Source organism: Hyperolius riggenbachi, chromosome 6 (assembly GCF_040937935.1).
Source record: "Hyperolius riggenbachi isolate aHypRig1 chromosome 6, aHypRig1.pri, whole genome shotgun sequence".
Lineage (NCBI taxonomy): Eukaryota > Metazoa > Chordata > Amphibia > Anura > Hyperoliidae > Hyperolius > Hyperolius riggenbachi.
Window position 1 is genome coordinate 66,941,998 of NC_090651.1, and position 18,567 is coordinate 66,960,564.

At 46.6% G+C, this 18,567-nt stretch overlaps 1 protein-coding gene across 4 annotated transcripts in view; it reads right to left on the bottom strand.

Annotated features, from left to right (window-relative positions):
* The window catches only part of LOC137520899 (mediator of RNA polymerase II transcription subunit 8-B-like), a 230,312-nt gene that overhangs the window by 2,950 nt on the left and 208,795 nt on the right, over positions 1-18,567 (bottom strand). For all 4 annotated transcript variants that reach the window (XM_068239451.1, XM_068239455.1, XM_068239453.1 and 1 more), the window contains 5 exons: positions 11,405-11,595; positions 8,258-8,338; positions 5,524-5,580; positions 3,542-3,647; positions 3,323-3,459 (listed from right to left, as the gene is read on the bottom strand). In XM_068239451.1, coding sequence (XP_068095552.1) covers positions 3,323-3,459; positions 3,542-3,647; positions 5,524-5,580; positions 8,258-8,338; positions 11,405-11,595 — 572 coding nt within the window. The remainder of the gene's footprint in view (positions 1-3,322; positions 3,460-3,541; positions 3,648-5,523; positions 5,581-8,257; positions 8,339-11,404; positions 11,596-18,567) is intronic.

The following is an 18,567-nucleotide window of genomic DNA, read 5'->3' on the forward strand; positions in this document are numbered from 1 at the left end:
GGCTAAACGTATTAGAGGCAGAGGATCAGCAGGACAGCCAAGCAACTGGTATTGCTTAAAAGGAAATAAATATGGCCTCCATATCACTCTTGCTTCAGTTGTCCTTTAAAGGGAATCAGAGATGTTCCCTAGCTGAAAAAATGAAAAAGCTTTTATACATTCCTGGGGCTTCCTCCAGCCACATACACGCTGATCGATCCCACGCCACCATCCTCCTCTGTCTGCATCTTCGAGAACCGGCTCCCGTCAGTGACGTCATCAAAGCCGGGCTGCGCTGGAGAAGTGCGCCCTGTACGTATCTCTCCATACACTGCTGCAGATATACGCAAACGGCGCACTTCTGCTACGCTAGACTGGCTCCGACTGACGGAACAGCGTAGAGCCGGTTCTCGTAGCTGCGAGCAGAGGAGGATGGCGGCGTGGGATCAATCAGCACGTATGGGGCTGGAGGAAGCCCCATGTATGTATAGAATCTTTATTATTTTCAGCTCTGGTTCCCTTTAAACCTGTTAGAAGGCAAGTGGACTATAAATGCAGTATAAAAACAGTCAGCCCCAAGTTGAATCCTGATCAGTAACGCACATATTATAAATGACTGAGTATAGTCTTCTCAAATACACAGTGTATTGTACAGAAGTGGTATAGCTGCTTCTGGCATTCCCTCTGCTTTCCCAACAACCATTGTAGCATGTACGGTATATAAAGTTTTTGCTGTTAATTTTATCTTTGACACCTTGGCAACTAATGATGGTCATGTATTGGAGAATTCATGAAGAAGCATGTGGTCAGTTTGGTCAGGTGATAGATATGCACCTCTCTGATTTGCCAGTCATGATCATGTGCTTAAGCAGGATGTGATCACAGCAAATCAGAGCTTTGCAAATCTATCAGCTGATCAAACAAATCACCTGCTTTTCCATGAGTTAAAGAGACTCTGAAGCGAGAATAAATCTCGCTTCAGAGCTCATAGTTAGCAGGGGCATGTGTGCCCCTGCTAAACCGCCGCCATAGCGCCGCTAAACGGGGGTCCTTTCACCCCCAAACCCACCCCCGCAAACCTTGGTCGTAGAGTTGGTCGTAAATCTTGTCTTCCTGGAGGCAGGGCTAACAGCTGCAGCCCTGCCTCTCAGCGTGTCTATCAGACGCGCATCGCCGCCTCTCCCCCGCCCCTCTCAGTGAAGGACGACTGAGAGGGGCGGGGGAGAGGCGGAGATACGTGTCTGACAGACGCGCGTGGGGCAGGGCTGCGGCGTTTAGCCCTGCCCCAATGCGGAAGCGCTCCCTCGCTGTACGGAGGGGATTTGGGGGTGAATGGACCCCCGTTAAGCCGCGGGATAGCGGCGTTTTAGCAGGGGCACACATGCCCCTGCTAACTATGAGGTCTGAAGCAAGATTTATTCTCGCTTATCACTATTGGCAACTATTTTTGGCTGAGTTATCCACAGCATATCACTGCTGTGGCTGAGCTATCCCTCACTCTAAACAGAACACCCTCCTCACCACCCGCTAAAAATACTATTGCATCTCCTGCAAAGCTACCGTAGTGCCATTTTTATTATAGGGAACCTGAAGTGAGAGGGATGTGGAGGCTGACATTTCATTTTAAACAATCCCAGCTGCCTAGCAGTCCTGATGATCCTCTGCCTCTAATACTTTTAGCCAAAGACACTGAACAAGGATGCAGATTAGAGCTTTTTAACAAAAAAAAAAATCTGATAAGATTAGCCGCATGCTTGTTTCAGGTGTGTGATTCAGACACTACTAGTGATCAGCAGGGCTGCCAGGCAACTGGTATAGCTTAAACGGAAATACATATGGTATCCTCCATATACTTCTCGCTTTAGGTTCCCTTTAAACATGTTAGATACTACTCCATGGTACTAAATAATGTAATCCCCAAAACCAAGAATAACCCCCTATCTTATTGTGAAATACTATCGCCCATAACTTGCCAATCGGCAAATGCCACACCCCACACTACAATGCTTTAAAGCAAGCGTGGGGTTTGCATTGCGCAGTTTTAGATAGTCAGATCGGGAGGGGTAAGCCTCTGGATCCTAAAGAGGCTTCCCCCATCTTCCTCCGCAGTCTCACGCCAGCACTGGGACACCCGAAGTGTGGCTTCCCTGCCCATGCACACTAGCTCCACCCTGCTTGGCTTTCTTCTGCAATAGCTCACATCTGTACAACAGTGCAGACCTGATCCGGCACAGGTATTGCCGAAGAAAGCCGAGCAGGACAAAGCTAGCGTGCATGTGGGAGGCGCCGACATGCATCAACAAGCTGACTTTTTGGGGTGCCACTGCTGGAATGAGACAGCAGAGGATGACGGGGGAAGCCTATTTAGGCTCTAGAGGGTTCCCACACTTGGAGTACCCCATAGGGGCACTTATTTTCGCTACAGATAACCAGTGCTCTCCCCAGGCGCTTTCAGTCAAGCTCCAACTGGCTAATTTTGGTGAGCACCCGGCTGTTATCGGCTCACCTCCTCATCCTCCTACTATGCTGTAAGTACAGCTGTGGCAGCCCAGCATTCCCGCCTCCCACCTGGCTAAGTTTTCATGCCATCCAGCCGGAAAAAAATTCTGTGAAGTACACCGGATACCCTTTAAGGAAATCCTAAATTATGCTGACTGGTTCACATATCCTTGCTACAGCAACTTCACTCTTACTCGGTTGCTTGACCCTGCCCTATACCCTTAAGGTTAATGTAAATCCCAAAAAAAACCAAAAAGCAGATACTTGCCTAAGGAGAGGAAATGCTTTGGGTCCTGTAGAGCCTTCCCCCTCCTCTTATAGTCCCCTCGTTCCAGCAATGTCACCCCCGTTTGAATCCCCCGCCACGGGGGGCTTCGGTAGTCCGAGTGCTCCTGAAGACGGGCAGCTCAGTATTGCGCATGTGTGAAAGAGCGCAGGCGCAGTATGGAGCCGCCCGTTTTCCGGGAACACTCGGACTCCCAAAGCTTACCGCGGCAGGGGATTCAAACGGGGAGACATTGCTGGAACATGGGGACCTTGAGAGGAGCAGGAAGGCTCTATAGGAGCCTTCCCTCTCCACAGGTAAGTATCTGGGGTTTTTTTTGGGAATGGGGGTTACATTTACTTTAAGCAACTTTTAAATGCAGTACTCAGGTCCTGAGTTGAGCAGTATTTAAGTATTGCAAAATTTAAACAAATATTTACTTGTGAAATTAATAGACACTGCATTTTTAACCTTAACCTTGCTAACGGCATATGAAGGAAAGCCACCTGTGTGCAGTAATCTTTTAGTACTCCAGGATGTATCAATATACAATGTACCATTGACTCATGGTATACTTACCAGCTGGATGGCAGTCATGTGCTTCTTCCACCACAGATACTTCTGGAAGCGTGGTCCAGCAGCGGAGAGGCCATAGTAGAAGTACATGATGACATGGACCATAGAATTGATCATGGCGTGGAAGGATCCCATACCACCTGATACACAAGAAAAGGAGTTAGAGGCTTCCACTAAGAGCACCAAAACTTACATTCAATGCAAGCCTTCTACAGTCCTCACCTGGACCAAACTTCACACCCCACCACCAGCTCCAGGGCAGCACAGAATGGTGGAAGATATGGAGAAATGTGATCTGGCTGTTCTTCTTCCTCACAATAAATAAGACCTTACAAACACAAAATGACACAATGACAAACCAAGACAATTACAACAAATGTACGGCGTAGAGAAAACACAGGAGGATCTGTACAGAAATTCAATCACTGACCAAACTGGTCCAGGTCAAGTAAGCTATGAACACATTTTCTTATTTCAAAGAGGGTTGTGAAAGACCTTCAGGAAATAGTCTCTGAAGGGAATATTTGATAGATGCCTGCAATCAACTATATTAATTGAGATGTGATAAAAACTTCCCAGCTACCAAGGATGTATACTTTTTAATGATAAAATATTGGTCATAACCACTTTGATGCGACTCTCCACACAAAATAAAAAAGTAGCTTTTAGAGAGAAAGAGAGATACCCAATATTCCCAGGATGGCTCCTAGTGGTCTGAGGTCCTCCTCTGTGCTTTGTAGATCCTGCCTCCCCTGCACTGATACGCATTACCAGCAAGTGTACCAACCTCTCTTATTGCCACCCATCCCAACTTTTCCAGTCTTCGTAAAGGTAAAAGGACAGGGGCCCTTGTCAATTAAACTTTCTTTCCTTGCCTTTCCAAAAAGCCCATCCCTGGAAGAGGTTGTGATGGTGATCAATGTGAAACATGCACTGATGGTTCTTCACCACTGTAAGAGCAACATCAAGGAAGAAGCGATCTACACATTAAAAAAGAAGGATTTGTAGCAACCCTCCTGGATAGATCAGTATCTTGTTTTCTCCTTGCATTTTGTACCCATTCCCAAAGCTCAAAATGAACACTGAATTTTACATCCCAAGCTTAGGTCCATTATCTGCAACAGACTTCCCTTTGCCCATCACTGAAGAACATTAACCCCGAGCATTACTTGGGCTTGGAATGCTATGTAAAGATGGTTAAACCCAAGTGATCTAATACAGCTTCAACAGTGTTCTGTGTACATCTAGTGGCTGACTTAAGGTAATGCAGCACATATACAGTACAGTAATGCTGTAAATTGTTAGCAAGTACACTTTAAAGCACACCTGAATTGTGCTTAACTCTGTAGCCTTTTGCTTACATCGGGCTTCTTCCAGCCCCCTGTAGTCCATGAGGTCCCTTGTGTCCTCTCCATTCTCCCGCTGGCGGCTCCGTAAGATCTGCGACCCAAACATGAGTCGCACCAACTGGGAATGTGTGGCCCCGACCAATGGATCCTTCTTGACCACCCATCGCCAGGAGTGTTATGCGCATGTGCAGTTCTCAAAAAGTTTTTAAAAAATGAACTGCAGTTGCTGTGACTCGCATTTGGGTCGCCCTTCTTTCAGAGCCGCCAGCAGGAGAATGGAGGGATCCCAGAGGATGCCAACAGACCCCAAGGACTACAGGGGGCTGGGAAAACCCCAGATAAGTAAAAAGCTACAATATTAAGCACAGTTTAGGTGAGCAGTACTACTGTGCAGGCACAGAAAGATTCCAGCCGCGGAAGCATTGGGGGGTGGTGGGGGGCACTGTGCATGTGCCGACTGACCCCAACTGACCAAACTTACGGGGCTTCTACCAGGAGAAGGAGGAGACGACAGAAGACGGCATGGCAGCGATCCATGGAGGAAGCTGGGGCTGGAGGAAGCCCCAGGTATGTATAAAACTTTTAGATTAATTCCTCTCTGGTACACTTTAAATGTTCTAGAAAAGTTTAGTATGCAGTGACAGTTTCTATTTTACAGCATGCCAAAACTGGTAGTATTTATCCTCATCAGCAAAATACATCCTTCAAATATAAAATAAACTGATGGTTCATAAACAATGCATGTTCTTTTTATTATTCCTTAGTGAACCAGATTCTTCTCCAGCTGCTTCTCTCTACAATGTAATCAATGGAATGCAATGTAATCAATGAAAAGTGAAAACAGGTGGTACTTACAGTATCAAATAGTTCAATAAACTTGGAGAACAAAAACAGCCAAGCCACTTGTACCATCTGGAAAAGGCAGGAAAATATAATAACAAATTATATTATGTATAAATGTTATAAGTACCGGTAGACCTGAACTCTTGCACAGGACAGAAGCATAGAGAAATGCACCCTGCATGTATTTAGAGAGTTTAGCTTCTCAAACTGCCCCTCATCTGTAACTAATCACAAATTGTAATTTGATCCTTTAGCTGTGTCAGCTGACTGCCACGGCAGAGAGCCAATTGGTAAACACAGGATGTTAGCAATATGTCTGCTTCCACAAAAGGAGGAAGTAGATATACTGAAGATTTATTGCAGGATTTGTATCGGCTGTAACAAAGAAATGTTTTGTTTTTTTAAAGGTTATTATGCTGTCGCTTATCTTTTAGAGGAGAGAGGAAGTTCTGAGTTCAGGTCCACTTAAAAAAACAAAAAACAAACACTGATGCAAACCTCTAGATCACACATAAGACAGCCTGCAAACATGTATTCAGACAAGACTAGACTGGTTTAACATTCAGGCCCAGACGCAATTTACTTTTTCACCTGAGTTTTCTCCTAGGTGATATTTTTAAAACTTGTCAATAAAATGTTTTTTAAAGCTAATGGGAACCGGGTTTTTTTTTTTCAAAAAGTCAGATACTCACCTAAGGAGAGGGAGGCTCTGGGTCCCATAGAGTAGCGGTCCCCAACCTGGTGGTCCGTGGCCAGTTTTCTGGGGGCCCGCAGCGAATCTGGCCTTTCTCCCTCTCCTGCGGACGCCGCTCGTGTTACCTTATGAGCGGGTGGCCACTTCCTTATATTCCCCATAGCCGCTCTCCTTTTTGCTGCAGCTTCAACAGCATTGCATCACACGGCTGCTGAAAGAGGAAGGAAACGGCAGCGGTTCCCATGGTAACGGCGATTCATATCGCCGCTACAGGAAGCCGCTGCCCTGCTTCCTTCCTCCTTGCAGCAGCCGTGTGACGCGCTGCTGTAATAGGAGATGCGGCTAAGAGGAGAGCGGATACAGACAAGCAGCCGCCAGCCCATAAGGTAACCGGAGCGGCGGCCGCGGGTGGTGGGTGGGCACTACCTACCCATACTAGGGCGTATTACTGGGCACTATACTAGCTATATACTGGGCACTATACTAGCTATACTGGGCACTATACTGGCCACTATACTGGCTATATACTGTGCGCTATACTAGCTATACTGGGCACTATACTGGGCACTATACTAGCTATATACTGGCCACTATACTAGCTATATACTGGGAACTATACTGGGCACTATACTGGGCAACTAAACTCCCTATACTGGGGCAACTATGCTAGCTATGCCACCGCACCCCAGCCCCCTGGTGCCCAACCCCCCCCCCCCCCCCCACCCCGGTCCCAGGGGTCCCCGGTGAAAAATTTGGTCAGAAAGTGGTCCCCGGGCCGGAAAAGGTTGGGGACCCCTGCCATAGAGCATTCCCTCTCCTCTCCCGGTGCCCGCTGCTGTCCTGGCTCCCCCGTAGCGGTATTCGACCGTTTCGGTCAAATACCGCTGTCTCCCGGCCGAAGGGAGGCTTCAGAAATGCTTCGGGAGCCCGAGTGCTCCCGAAGACGGGCCACTCGATACTGCGCACGCGCGCCCTCTATGATGCACTCGCGTGTGCGCCGCCTGTCTTCGGGAGAACTCGGCTTCCGAAGTCCCCTTGGCGTGGGACGAGAACGAAGGAGCCAGTGCTGCACCGGGGCCACCGGGAGAGGAGAGTGATGGCTCATTAGGACCGAGCCTTCCCTCTCCTTAGGTGAGTATCTGCTTTTTTTTTTTTAACCATTTACCGCCATCCTAAAGTATTAAAACGTCATGCTTACCTCTATTAACGGCAACATGACGTTTTATTACGTCGCGCATTCCCGCCGCCGCTACCGCCGCTGTTTCCGTCGGGATCCTGTGCTGGGTGATTGGGGAAGAAGACCGAACGGTCCTCTACCCAATCGCAGTGCCTGGAGTGAATGGACGTGACCGCGAACAGCGGCTACGTCCATTCACATAAACAGGAAATGTAACAATTAAATAAAGTGTGTAAAAAAGATAGCCAGATGTAACCCCTATAGTTAGCCAGATGTGTCCCATTTGTTTTGCTGCTGTTAACACTTCTGCACTTCTCTGCAGGGAGGGTGAGAAGCAGGGTCAGCCAGCGAGCTGCCGCTCACTCACTTGGGGGTGCGGTGGCCATGCTCTGCGACCCTTACAGTGCTGCGCCTGGGGACGTGTCCCTCCTTGCCCACCCATAGCTACGCCTCTGGTGAATTGCTGCAAGCTTCAAATAGATGCAAGCTGCCTATTGGTTAAGTTCCAGACCTAACAATTCTGAACCTGTTGGAGGCCCATCACTTTTCAGAGTAGCACAGCAGGATGTCCAGTCATATTTTATAACGCCATAAATTAGAGGCCCGTCAGCAAAGAGGTGGGAAAAGCCCAGTACAGGTTACCATGACTAATAAGGAGGAATAAAGATAAGGGGAAATAGAGGCCTCCTTATCGCTGCCATGGATATGGTGCAAGGTTCAGCAGGTGGCACTTGGTACGATGCTAGGGGGAGGGTACTGGCCTGGGTCACCATATGGATTTTTCATAGTCATGAGTCAATAATCACACATGACTAACTCATCCCCCCCCCCCCCCCCCCCCACACACACACACACACACTGGTGAGCTCACTTACCCGCGTTGCCGTTGGTGAATCGGAGGTGTCCACAGGGTCACACTTCCAGGTGTATCCCGTCAGCCAGCCTGACATCAGGAACTGGAGGAAAAGACAGCAGATAAATGCATACTATCTGTTCAGTAGAGGCAGCGTTATCTATTTATTACCGCCATAAGCACTATCGCTAATGAATGCCACGATACACAGCTTATCAACACTTTTTTTCTGCAGCTGAGAACATCAGTCACAATACTGGTAGTTTGTGTCTGTTTGTAGGATAAGGGCCCATTCACACTGGGGCGATTCGCGGGCGTATACCGCAGATCGCCAAATAGCTGGTGATCGCTAGCGCTTTTAAAAAGCGCTAGTGTAATGTAAAGTGTATGGGAGTGATCTCACTACCGCGATCACTGGCTATTCGCGGTAAACACAAACACGGTACATGCAGCACTTTTTAATAATGGCATTGTATAAAAATAAAAAAAAAAATAAAAAAAATTGTGATCGTTCAAAAATCATGAAAATGTACAGAAAAAAAAATAGGTGTTTGCTGCAAAAAAAAAAAAAAAATTGCCGATCTCCAATATGAATGGGCCCTTATAAATAGAGTGTGTGAGGTTGCAATCAAGTGTCTTGACTGCAATGAAGGGAAAGTCATAGGCATCCTGTGAATGACCGTGATGGACCCCTCCTCTCCAACACAACTGTTAAATATATGTACAGTCTGATAATAAGGAGTAGCCTGTTGGGTCTTCTTTTTTTCTGGCCTGAAGGCTTTATAAGTTTAGTTTTTAAATCCGACGAGTACAGGAAGTTCAGGAGATGCACTTGCCGATATGCAAATAAAACTAGTCCCTATGGACATCCAACCAACTAACACCGATTCTGGTGACACCTTTAGTGACTTATTGATGAGGACTTATAATGCTGTAACTGCACATGGTCTCTTCTTCCGGCATCATTCAGAACTGGTTCAGAACGGTCATTCCGTTCCAATGGTTCTCATCCAGTTCTGTATAATGCCTGAAGGAGAAACAAAGGAACTGCAGTGAAAAGACCATAATAAATAAAATTGTTAATTTTTTGCAATATTTATTTTATTCAGTCAGTTTTTGTCTATTGTAAAATCTTTCCTCTTCCCGATTAACATTCTGAAATTTATCACTGGTGGTGCCATTTATTGTTCTGCCAGTGATCTGTACGGAATGTTCGTTACTTATGCTGGGCATACACGGTTAGTTTATGTGTCACCGCTCATCCGCACGTGTGCGCGGATCGATTCCTGTGGGCGCTTCTTATCAGCGCTTCATTTTTTTCTATTGTCCGCCCGCGGGGATCGAGCGCGGTATCGATCCGCCGCGGTGGTCAGACAAGTTGGATCTTATCAATCGAGCCATCAGCAGCTCGATTGATAAGAACTATCTAACCGTGTATGCCCAGCATTAGAGATCTATGCACAGAGGGAGATATTGCTTTCTTGGCAGATGGAGAAAGCCAGTATTTCCCACAATGCAGTAAGGTTCATAGACAGCAAACTGTCAGGACCATGGTCATGACATCACACTGTGGGAGGGGTTACACCACAATATCAGCAATGCAGACTCCCCAGATGATCTATTAGAGAAAAGATTTCTTGTAGAAAAGGGGGTATCTGCTACGGATTGGAATGAAGTTCAATCCTTGGTTAAAGTTGCTCTTTTACGTTGTCTGCATATTTGCTCCACGACTAACCCCACATTTCACTAGCTATGGACAACAAGCATAAATACTCTCATTCACAAAGCCCTGGGTTAGATCTCTCTCTCTCTCTAGAGCAGCTATAGTGTAGGTGTTGAGGATAAATCAGGTTTCCATTTTCAATATCTCGAATTTGAACGCCACACTTCAGCATCCGAGCAAGCGGACAGGGTCATGGGAAGTTCAATTACTTGCGATTCATGGCGCACTTTACAGGACTCAGATGCTTCCGCCGTCCCGCTTGGAAGGAAGAAGCATTGCAGTCATGTGAAGTGTAAATAAGTGACCTCCTCGTGACCCTGGCCACTTGCTCGGGTGCTGAAGTGTGGTGTTGGGGATATTTCCGTATTCAATATCCTGATCTTGAAAACCAATACTAATCTATAGTCATTCCGTCAGGGGATCTTCCAACCCTAGTTCACGCCTTCATCACATCGCAGATGGACTATTGCAACGCCCTCTATGCAGGCCTTCCAAGTAAAGATCAACACAGTCTGCGTCTAGTACAGAATGCTGCCGCAAGACTTAACAAGCCAACCCTGCCATTGCAAGAGAACACCAATCCTTTGCTCACCACCTTGACTACCCATAGAATGGAGAATCCTTTTCAAAACTGGCGTGCTAACAATTAAATCCCTACAAGACCTAGGCCCTGGACACCTGAGGGATTTGTTGCAACTGCATCACGCCTCCCACAACCTCAGATCAAAAGGATCTAATAACTTGACTACTCCCACTTTGGAGCCAGGGCTCTCTGTCATGCTTCCCCTACCCTGTAAAATGCTTTGCCAAACATAATCAAGACAGCTCCAAGACACGTATCAAAACTGAAAAGCCACCTGTTTAGTCTAGCATTTCTGACCACATAACATTTCCTCCTGTACACATCACTCACTACTTACTGATCAGGGCTGTGGAGTCGGAGTCGTGGTTTCAGAAACTGAGGAGTCGGAAGATTTTTGTACCGACTCCACAGCCCTGGTACTGATCCAAGATAAGCTTATGCTCTTTGGGTCCAACGGGATAAAAGCAATTTACAAATATTTTCTTGTTGTTATTGGACTAGTTCAGTGATCTGCAAACCTGGCTCTCCAGCTGTTAAGGAACTACAAGTCCCACAATGCATTGCAGGAGTCTGACAGCCACAGTCATGATTCACAAAGGCAAATGCATTGTGGGACTTGTAGTTCATTAACAGCTGGAGAGCCAAGTTTGCAGATCACTGGACTAGCTGAAGACTGGTGCCCATTAATTCAGTCACCAATGACTAGGGTGGGCACAAGTTACAACTCTGGCTGATCTCTAACTCTGTAAACATTTGGACACAGGTTCACTTTAATTGCTTTTACAGTGTCAGTAATAAGCCAATCACATCCCATGTGGCAGACATGACTTTACGGTGCTTGAGACATTAGAAGGATCACTTACCTCATAGACGATGTAAGCAGAGAGACCCACCAGGAAGAAATTATACACCACCATTAGGGGCTTCAGATCAAAGGGCTTCCTATTGGCCATTATCCGAGGCCCCAGGGACAGGACGAAGTAGACATAGAACAGGAGAATCGCACCAGGCAAGAAAGGCGAATGCATGAGGGGGTACTCTCCTATCCTGGGGTCTGAGGAGAGGCAGAAAAAGACAGACATAGGTTATGTATACAGGATTATCATCTAGTTTTGGTTTGCTTAGTTACTAAAATTCAACCAAACCCAAAAATTTATTGAGGCAAATTCTATTGGCAATCAATAGGATAAATGAAAATAAAGAATGTACAAAAGTAATGAGGTGAACAGAAAACACGTTTTACAGAACCAAATGGGCTTCCAACTGCAATACACCTGTCTGCAGCTGCTAAGCCAACCATTTAGGTGTGATCACGTGACACACAAGGTAGGAAAGAAAAAGATGCCAAATTCAATTTCCCAGAATCCCTGCCTAATGGCCTGTTTAATCCAGCATGGAATATGTAGCGTTTCTCTGCATCCGAGTCGGACATGGAAAAGCCGCCTATTCAGTCAATAGGCTTACCATCCAAATCGCATGCAATACGGACTGCATGCTGAAGTATACCGCAGCACGCATCCGAATCCCTAACAGCTGTGTATAACACAGCAATAGCTATTCAGCTGTGGCTTCACAACAGCATGGATGCCACATCGGATTCAGAAACGTACGCGTCACCCTAGAGCAAATGGGCCTTTAAAGTATAAGACATGTCTAAAGGAAGGTGGGACTCACAGGAAGTAGGCTAGAGCACTTTACGCACTCCTGCATCAGCATGCAGGATGCCCTGCAGCATGGCGGGTCACTGAAACAACTTGCAACTAAGAGAGCAGCTATGGTCTCCCGCCTGAAAGGGTGAGGTGCCATAGGGGGGAATGAACCAGCAGAAGTGAAGGCAAGGTACTGAACTGCCATGTTTTGCAGAATTGGGCCGAGTCTTTTCTAGCCAGGGCTGTGGAGTCGGTACAAAAATCATCCGACTCCCGACTCCTCAGTTTATGAAACCTCTGACTCCAGGTTCCCAAAATTGTTCCAACTCCTGGACTCCGACTCTTAGTCTAATTTTTACAAAGGCTATGGATTTGGTTAAAGAATCATCTGACTCCCAACTCCTCAGCCCTGCAACTAGCTGTTTACTTAGGACACGGTTCTTTCCTCACTGGACACTAGAGTATTTAAAGGACTACTGTCGCAAAAATCTTTAAATTTAAAATACACGTAAAACACATAAAAATAAGTAGTATGTTACTTCCAGAGTAAAATGAGACAAATTACTTTTCTCCTATGTTGCTTTCACTTACAGTAAGTAGTAGAAATCTGTCAGAAATGACTGGTTGTGGGCTAGTTCATCTCTCCATGGGGGATTCTCAGCGTGGCCTTTATAAAGACACTCCCTGAAAAAAGATTTATACAAACATGCTAGACAGCCTCCCTGCTCGCTGCACACTTTTTTGGCAGTTGGACTGAGCAACTGCCATTCACTAAGTGCTTTTGAAAATAAAGAAAACCCTGAGAACACCCCTCCATGAGGAGATGGGCTAGTCCAAAACCTGTTGGTTCTGTCAGATTTCTACTACTTACTGTAAGTGACAGCAACATGGGAGAAAAGTAATGTATGGCTCATTTTACTCTGGAAGAAATGTACTTATCTATGTTTTTACATATATTTTACATTTTAAGATTTTCGTGACAGTGGTCCTTTAATCATCACACACATGGTAGTTACTGAACCCATGCATCACCCCATGTGGCAGTCATATTTTGGCCTGTAGCTAGCATTTGCTGCCTGTCTGCTTGGGTTGAAAGTGGTGCCTGGCACAGCCATGTAGCAACAGCAATTCTCTGTCTAGGAAGCAGTCAGGACCGGCCTGCAGCATTAGGCCTGTTACACATTCTTGGAATTTTTGAACAAGCTCATTATCAGTAGTCATATTCCAGCTTAGGTGTATCTAGCAGCTGCTTCCCATAACATTATACTGCGGTAGCAAGGATTACAAAGCAGTAAATGTTTGTATGTATAATATCATGGTGTTTCATTTCTAAATGCTCAATAGTTTTGTTTTTTTCTGTTGAAAGGTATTGGTGGATGCAATAAAATGTTTTACAAGCAGTTATGTGGTACTCGCTACACAGTGGAATTTTTTAGCGATCTTAAAACGTAAACTCTGCTAACACATACATGTCAAACTCTGGCTCGCGTGGATTACCCAATTTGCATTATGTTTGGCCCACTCTAGACCATCAGGGAAGTTATATTGGGGGTGAAGCCATATTGGGAAGGGAGGGAGAGAGAAAGTACTAGACCCCAGAGAATTGTATGGAGGGGGGGAAATCGCTAGGCTCCAGGGATCTGTTTAGGGGTGGGAGAGGGACCACTAGACACCAGGCAACTGTTTAGGGGTAGACGAGGGCCATTAGAACCTTGGGAACTGTATGGTGAAAGGGAAACTAAACACCAGGGAACGAGTGAGAACCACTTAACACCAGGGAACTATATTGGTTGATGGAGGACCACAAGACACCAGGGAACTTAATACAGGAAGGAGGAGGGCCACTAGACACCAGGGCTCTGTATAGGGGAGGGAGGGGTCACTCGACACCGGGGAACAGTATAGGGGGGGGGGAGGGAGGGTGGTTTGGCAATGGGCACCAGGGAACTGTATAAGGGAGGAAGGGTGGAGGGCAATAGACACCTGGGAACTGTATAGAGGAGGGAAGGGGAAAAATAGACACCAGGGAACTGTATAGGAGAGGAAAGGGGGCACTAGATACCAGGTAACTGTATAGGAGAGAGAGGGGGAGCACTAGACACCAGGAAACTGTATTAGGGAGGGAGGTGGCCACTAGACATTGAGGTTTTCCTGCGACTAAGGCCCAGCGTACAATTTTGGCCCACTTTGGATTTGAGTTTGACACCCATGTGCTAAAATCAAATTAACAGCCAGGGGAGGTCTTAAAGTACACCTGAAGTGAAGGGGTTGTGGAAATGATAATTGCCTCATTAGTGGGAAGCTTCTTTTCAGATCATCCAACAGCCCACCATTCCAGGGCAGGATCCCTCTACACCTATTTGACTCAGCACAAGTCAAATACGCTTGTTCTGGATGCGCGCATCAGACTGAGCCTAGCACAACATGCATGCCTAACAGCAGCGCATGAACAGCTTCGTTCTACTGGGCATACATGGAGCTTACTCGCGCAATCCCAATCTGGATGTGCCGTCCTTAGCCAGGAGCACAGCCAGAAGATGAAGAACGACCCTGCTCTGGAATGGTGGGCTGTAGGAAGAAGCCTCTAGAACATCCAGAGGCTTCCAAATATTGAGGTACGTATCTAACTTTTTAATCACTTCAGGTGTCCTTTAAGCTTGTATACAAAGAGGTGTAAGGCTGCAACAAGTCAAAGACAGAACACGACACAGAACATTCATATTGCACTTTTCTCCTGGCAGACTCAAAGCTCCAGAGCTGCAGCCACTATGACACACTCTATAAGCAGTTGCAGTGTTAGGGGGTCTTGCCCAAGGACTCCTTACTGAATAGGTGCTGGCTTACTGAACAAGAAGAGCAGAGTTTTGAACCCTGCGTCAGAGGCAGAGCCCTTAACCATTATACTATCCAGCCACTAGCAAGAGTGCTATGCACTACACAATCATGCTGTCCACACCCACATTGTTTATAAGGGGATGACTGTGTCAGCCTCCATATTCCCTTTATTATGCAAACATATCCTGCAGCTCTGGTCAGCTTCATTAGATAGCAATGTGCATTAGTAAAACCATGTTATTTAGGGAAGCAGAACATGGCAGAAGTGACATTAAATGAAGAAAAGTTTAGTGCAGATTTGTTTTCAGTAGGAAGGCTGATGCAAAGAAGAGAAAAGCTGGAAATGCCACCACCCATTGGGTCTGCAACACACTGACAACAAAAGAGATAATTAATAGCTTCGATCTCTACACATCTGCATTCATCAATGAGAGGTCTAAGCAGGAAAAGCAAAGGCTCTAATTAAATCTCTGCAGAGCATAGTGTAATCTCAGAGCTGTGATGACACTTGTGCGACCCTGCAGATCATCTGACAGTTCAGGGAAGAGCTGTCAAACGGCGTGCAGCCCAGGCGACGAGCTATCCGGGTAGGGCAGCCAAGATATTTTCATAGAAATGGTGTTCCATGGACGGATCTTTATATCATTTGCATGCCGTGTACATATAGGAGTAACAAACAGCAAGGGAGATCCATTACATATAGTACTCAGATAACTTGAGGGCTAGAGGCTGACACGATTGCTTTACAGCAATAAGGTCTTGTTTAAAGTAAAACTGAAGCCACCTGAAGAAAAAAAAAGTTAAATATTTAAATTATGGAGAGGGATTGCTCTAGATCAGGGGTAGGAAACCTATGGTTCGGGAGCTAGCTGTGGCTCTTTTGATGGCTACATCTGGCTCACAGTTAGGGGTTGATTCACTAAGCTAGTTTGCACAAGAAGCGCTGCTTAGTGTGGCAGCGCAAGTAAAATACAGCTGTAGCATGCACTACTAACTTACTCACGCTCCCCCAAAACGAACAGCTGCTCCAATTGTCCCACTCTGGCCCCTGTCAGGTCTAGTGACTTTGTAGGACGAGATCCCAGCACTTTGATTGGCCCAACAGGCTGCCTGTCACTTGGGATCTCGTCCTACAAAGTGAATCAACCCCCAAGTCAGCTAGCTAATTGTACAAGCTGTTAGTCAGCATTTCTCCTGACTGGCTCTCGGGGAAATTGCTGATGTTGATGAAACCCAAGAGAAGCTTAAAGAGACTCTGTAACAAAATTTCAGCAGTATTTCGCCTATCCTACAAGTTCCTAAGGCTGTGCCATTGTGCTCTGGCTTACTGCAGCACTTTCTACTTGCACCATCTCTGTATCTCTGTAATAAATCAACTTATCTTTCGCCTGTCGGATTTGTGGGCTGTGTCTGGAAGGCTGCCAACTCTTCAGTAATGTGAACAAGTTAACTCCTTCCCAGCCCCTCCAGTGCTCCTGTGATGATTATTCCTAACAGACAATGTCCCTGCTCTCACTGTCAGCTTGTCTGCTATCTGTGAGGCTGATAAACACAGACTAATAAACTGAACAAAGAATAGCTGGCTGATGAGGAAGCTGCCTGTCAGGCTGACAGGAGTGCAGACCCGAGACTACAGGCTCTAAAGACACAGCTTGTCATGCTTCATTGACAGAGCTCTTTCAAAACTTGCACATAACCTCTGGAGACTGAATTCAATGTGTAACTCACTGTGTATTAACTGAGTCCACTGCTCTGCTGATGTACTTCCTGTTTTGGTGGCCATCTTTTCTGTTTACAAAACAGTTTATAAAACAGTTTTTTTTCCCTCTTTATTGCAGCAGAGAGCAGCAAAAATATTACAGAGGGGGCTAGGAGATGACCCCAAACAGGCAGGGATGTTTGTTTATACTTCATTTTGTGAATACAGATTCTCTTTAAAGGGACTCCGAGCAGTGCAGAAACTATGGAAAGATGCACATCATTTTAAAGCTCTCTTTTTCCTCTTTCCAATGATATATAAACCGCCACCCTACGCCTTTTAGTTTTCGCTATTTTCGCGATTGAAATTGCCGCGGCCGCGATTTCGATCGCGAAAATAGAGAAAACTAAAAGGCGTAGGGCAACGATTTAGGTGTCGTCAGAAAGAGGAGAAAGAGAGCTTTAAAATGATATTCATCTTTCCATAGTTATATTGTATTACACAGGGCGACTTTTTGTCAAAGTCAGCAGCTGCATTCAGCAGAATGGAGCTGCTGACACTGGGGAAAGTGTCGCCCTGTGTAATACAATATAACTATGGCTTGATGGATATCATTTTAAAGCTCTCTTTCTCCTCTTTCTGACGACACTTAAATCGTTGCCCTACACCTTTTAGTTTTCTCTATTTTCGCGATCGAAATCGAGGCCGCGGCAATTTCAATCGCGAAAATAGCGAAAACTAAAAGGCGTAGGGTGGCTGTTTATATATCATTGGAAAGAGGAGAAAGAGAGCTTTAAAATTATGTGCATCTTTCCATAGTTTCTGCACTGCTCGGAGTCCCTTTAAAGGGAAGGTTCAGGGAACTCTTGAAAAAAATAAAAATCCCTATCCACTTACCTGGGGCTTCCTCCAGCCCGTGGCAGGCAGGAGGTGCCCTCGCCGCCGCTCCAGAGGCTTCCGGTCGTCTTCGGTGGCCGACCCGACCTGGCCAGGCCGGCTGCCAGGTCGGGCTCTTCTGCGCTCCATGGCCGGGCTCTTCTGCGTCCCACGCGGGCGCGCTGACGTCATCGGACGTCCTCCGGGCTGTACTGCGCAGGCGCAGTAGTTCTGCGCCTGCGCAGTACAGCCCGGAGGACGTCCGATGACGTCAGCGCGCCCGCGTGGGACGCAGAAGAGCCCGGCCATGGAGCGCAGAAGAGCCCGACCTGGCAGCCGGCCTGGCCAGGTCGGGTCGGCCACCGAAGACGACCGGAAGCCTCTGGAGCGGCGGCGAGGGCACCTCCTGCCTGCCACGGGCTGGAGGAAGCCCCAGGTAAGTGGATAGGGATTTTTATTTTTTTCAAGAGTTCCCTGAACCTTCCCTTTAAGAAGTGTTTGACACTTACGCTGCCCAGCGGATCAACTGTATACACATCACCATGGCAACAGGGACGTGAGCCCTCTGCTGCGCATGCGCACTGTCCCAGTTTGAAACATATGGCTCTCAGAATTAATTTTAAATTATGTGAAGGTTATGGCTCTTTCAGCCAAAAAGGTTCCTGACCCCTGCTCTAGATCCCCATAGAAGCTTCCTGGTCCTCTCTCTAAGCACTCAGTCCACCGCTGCTGCAACCGGAATAGGTTAAAGTCCCACTCTGGGCACTGTTTACCAAAGCGAGTAGGACACAAGAATCTATGAATGAATGCAGTACATATTTATCCATTTTACAAAAATCACTCCCCCCCACCCTTTAAATTTCAGGTACAATAAAATAGACCAGCCAAGCAGGTAAAACCACTTTTCTCCTACTGTATAGATACCTCTTGTGCTGCTGAAACAGCTCTGACCCACTAACACAGCGAT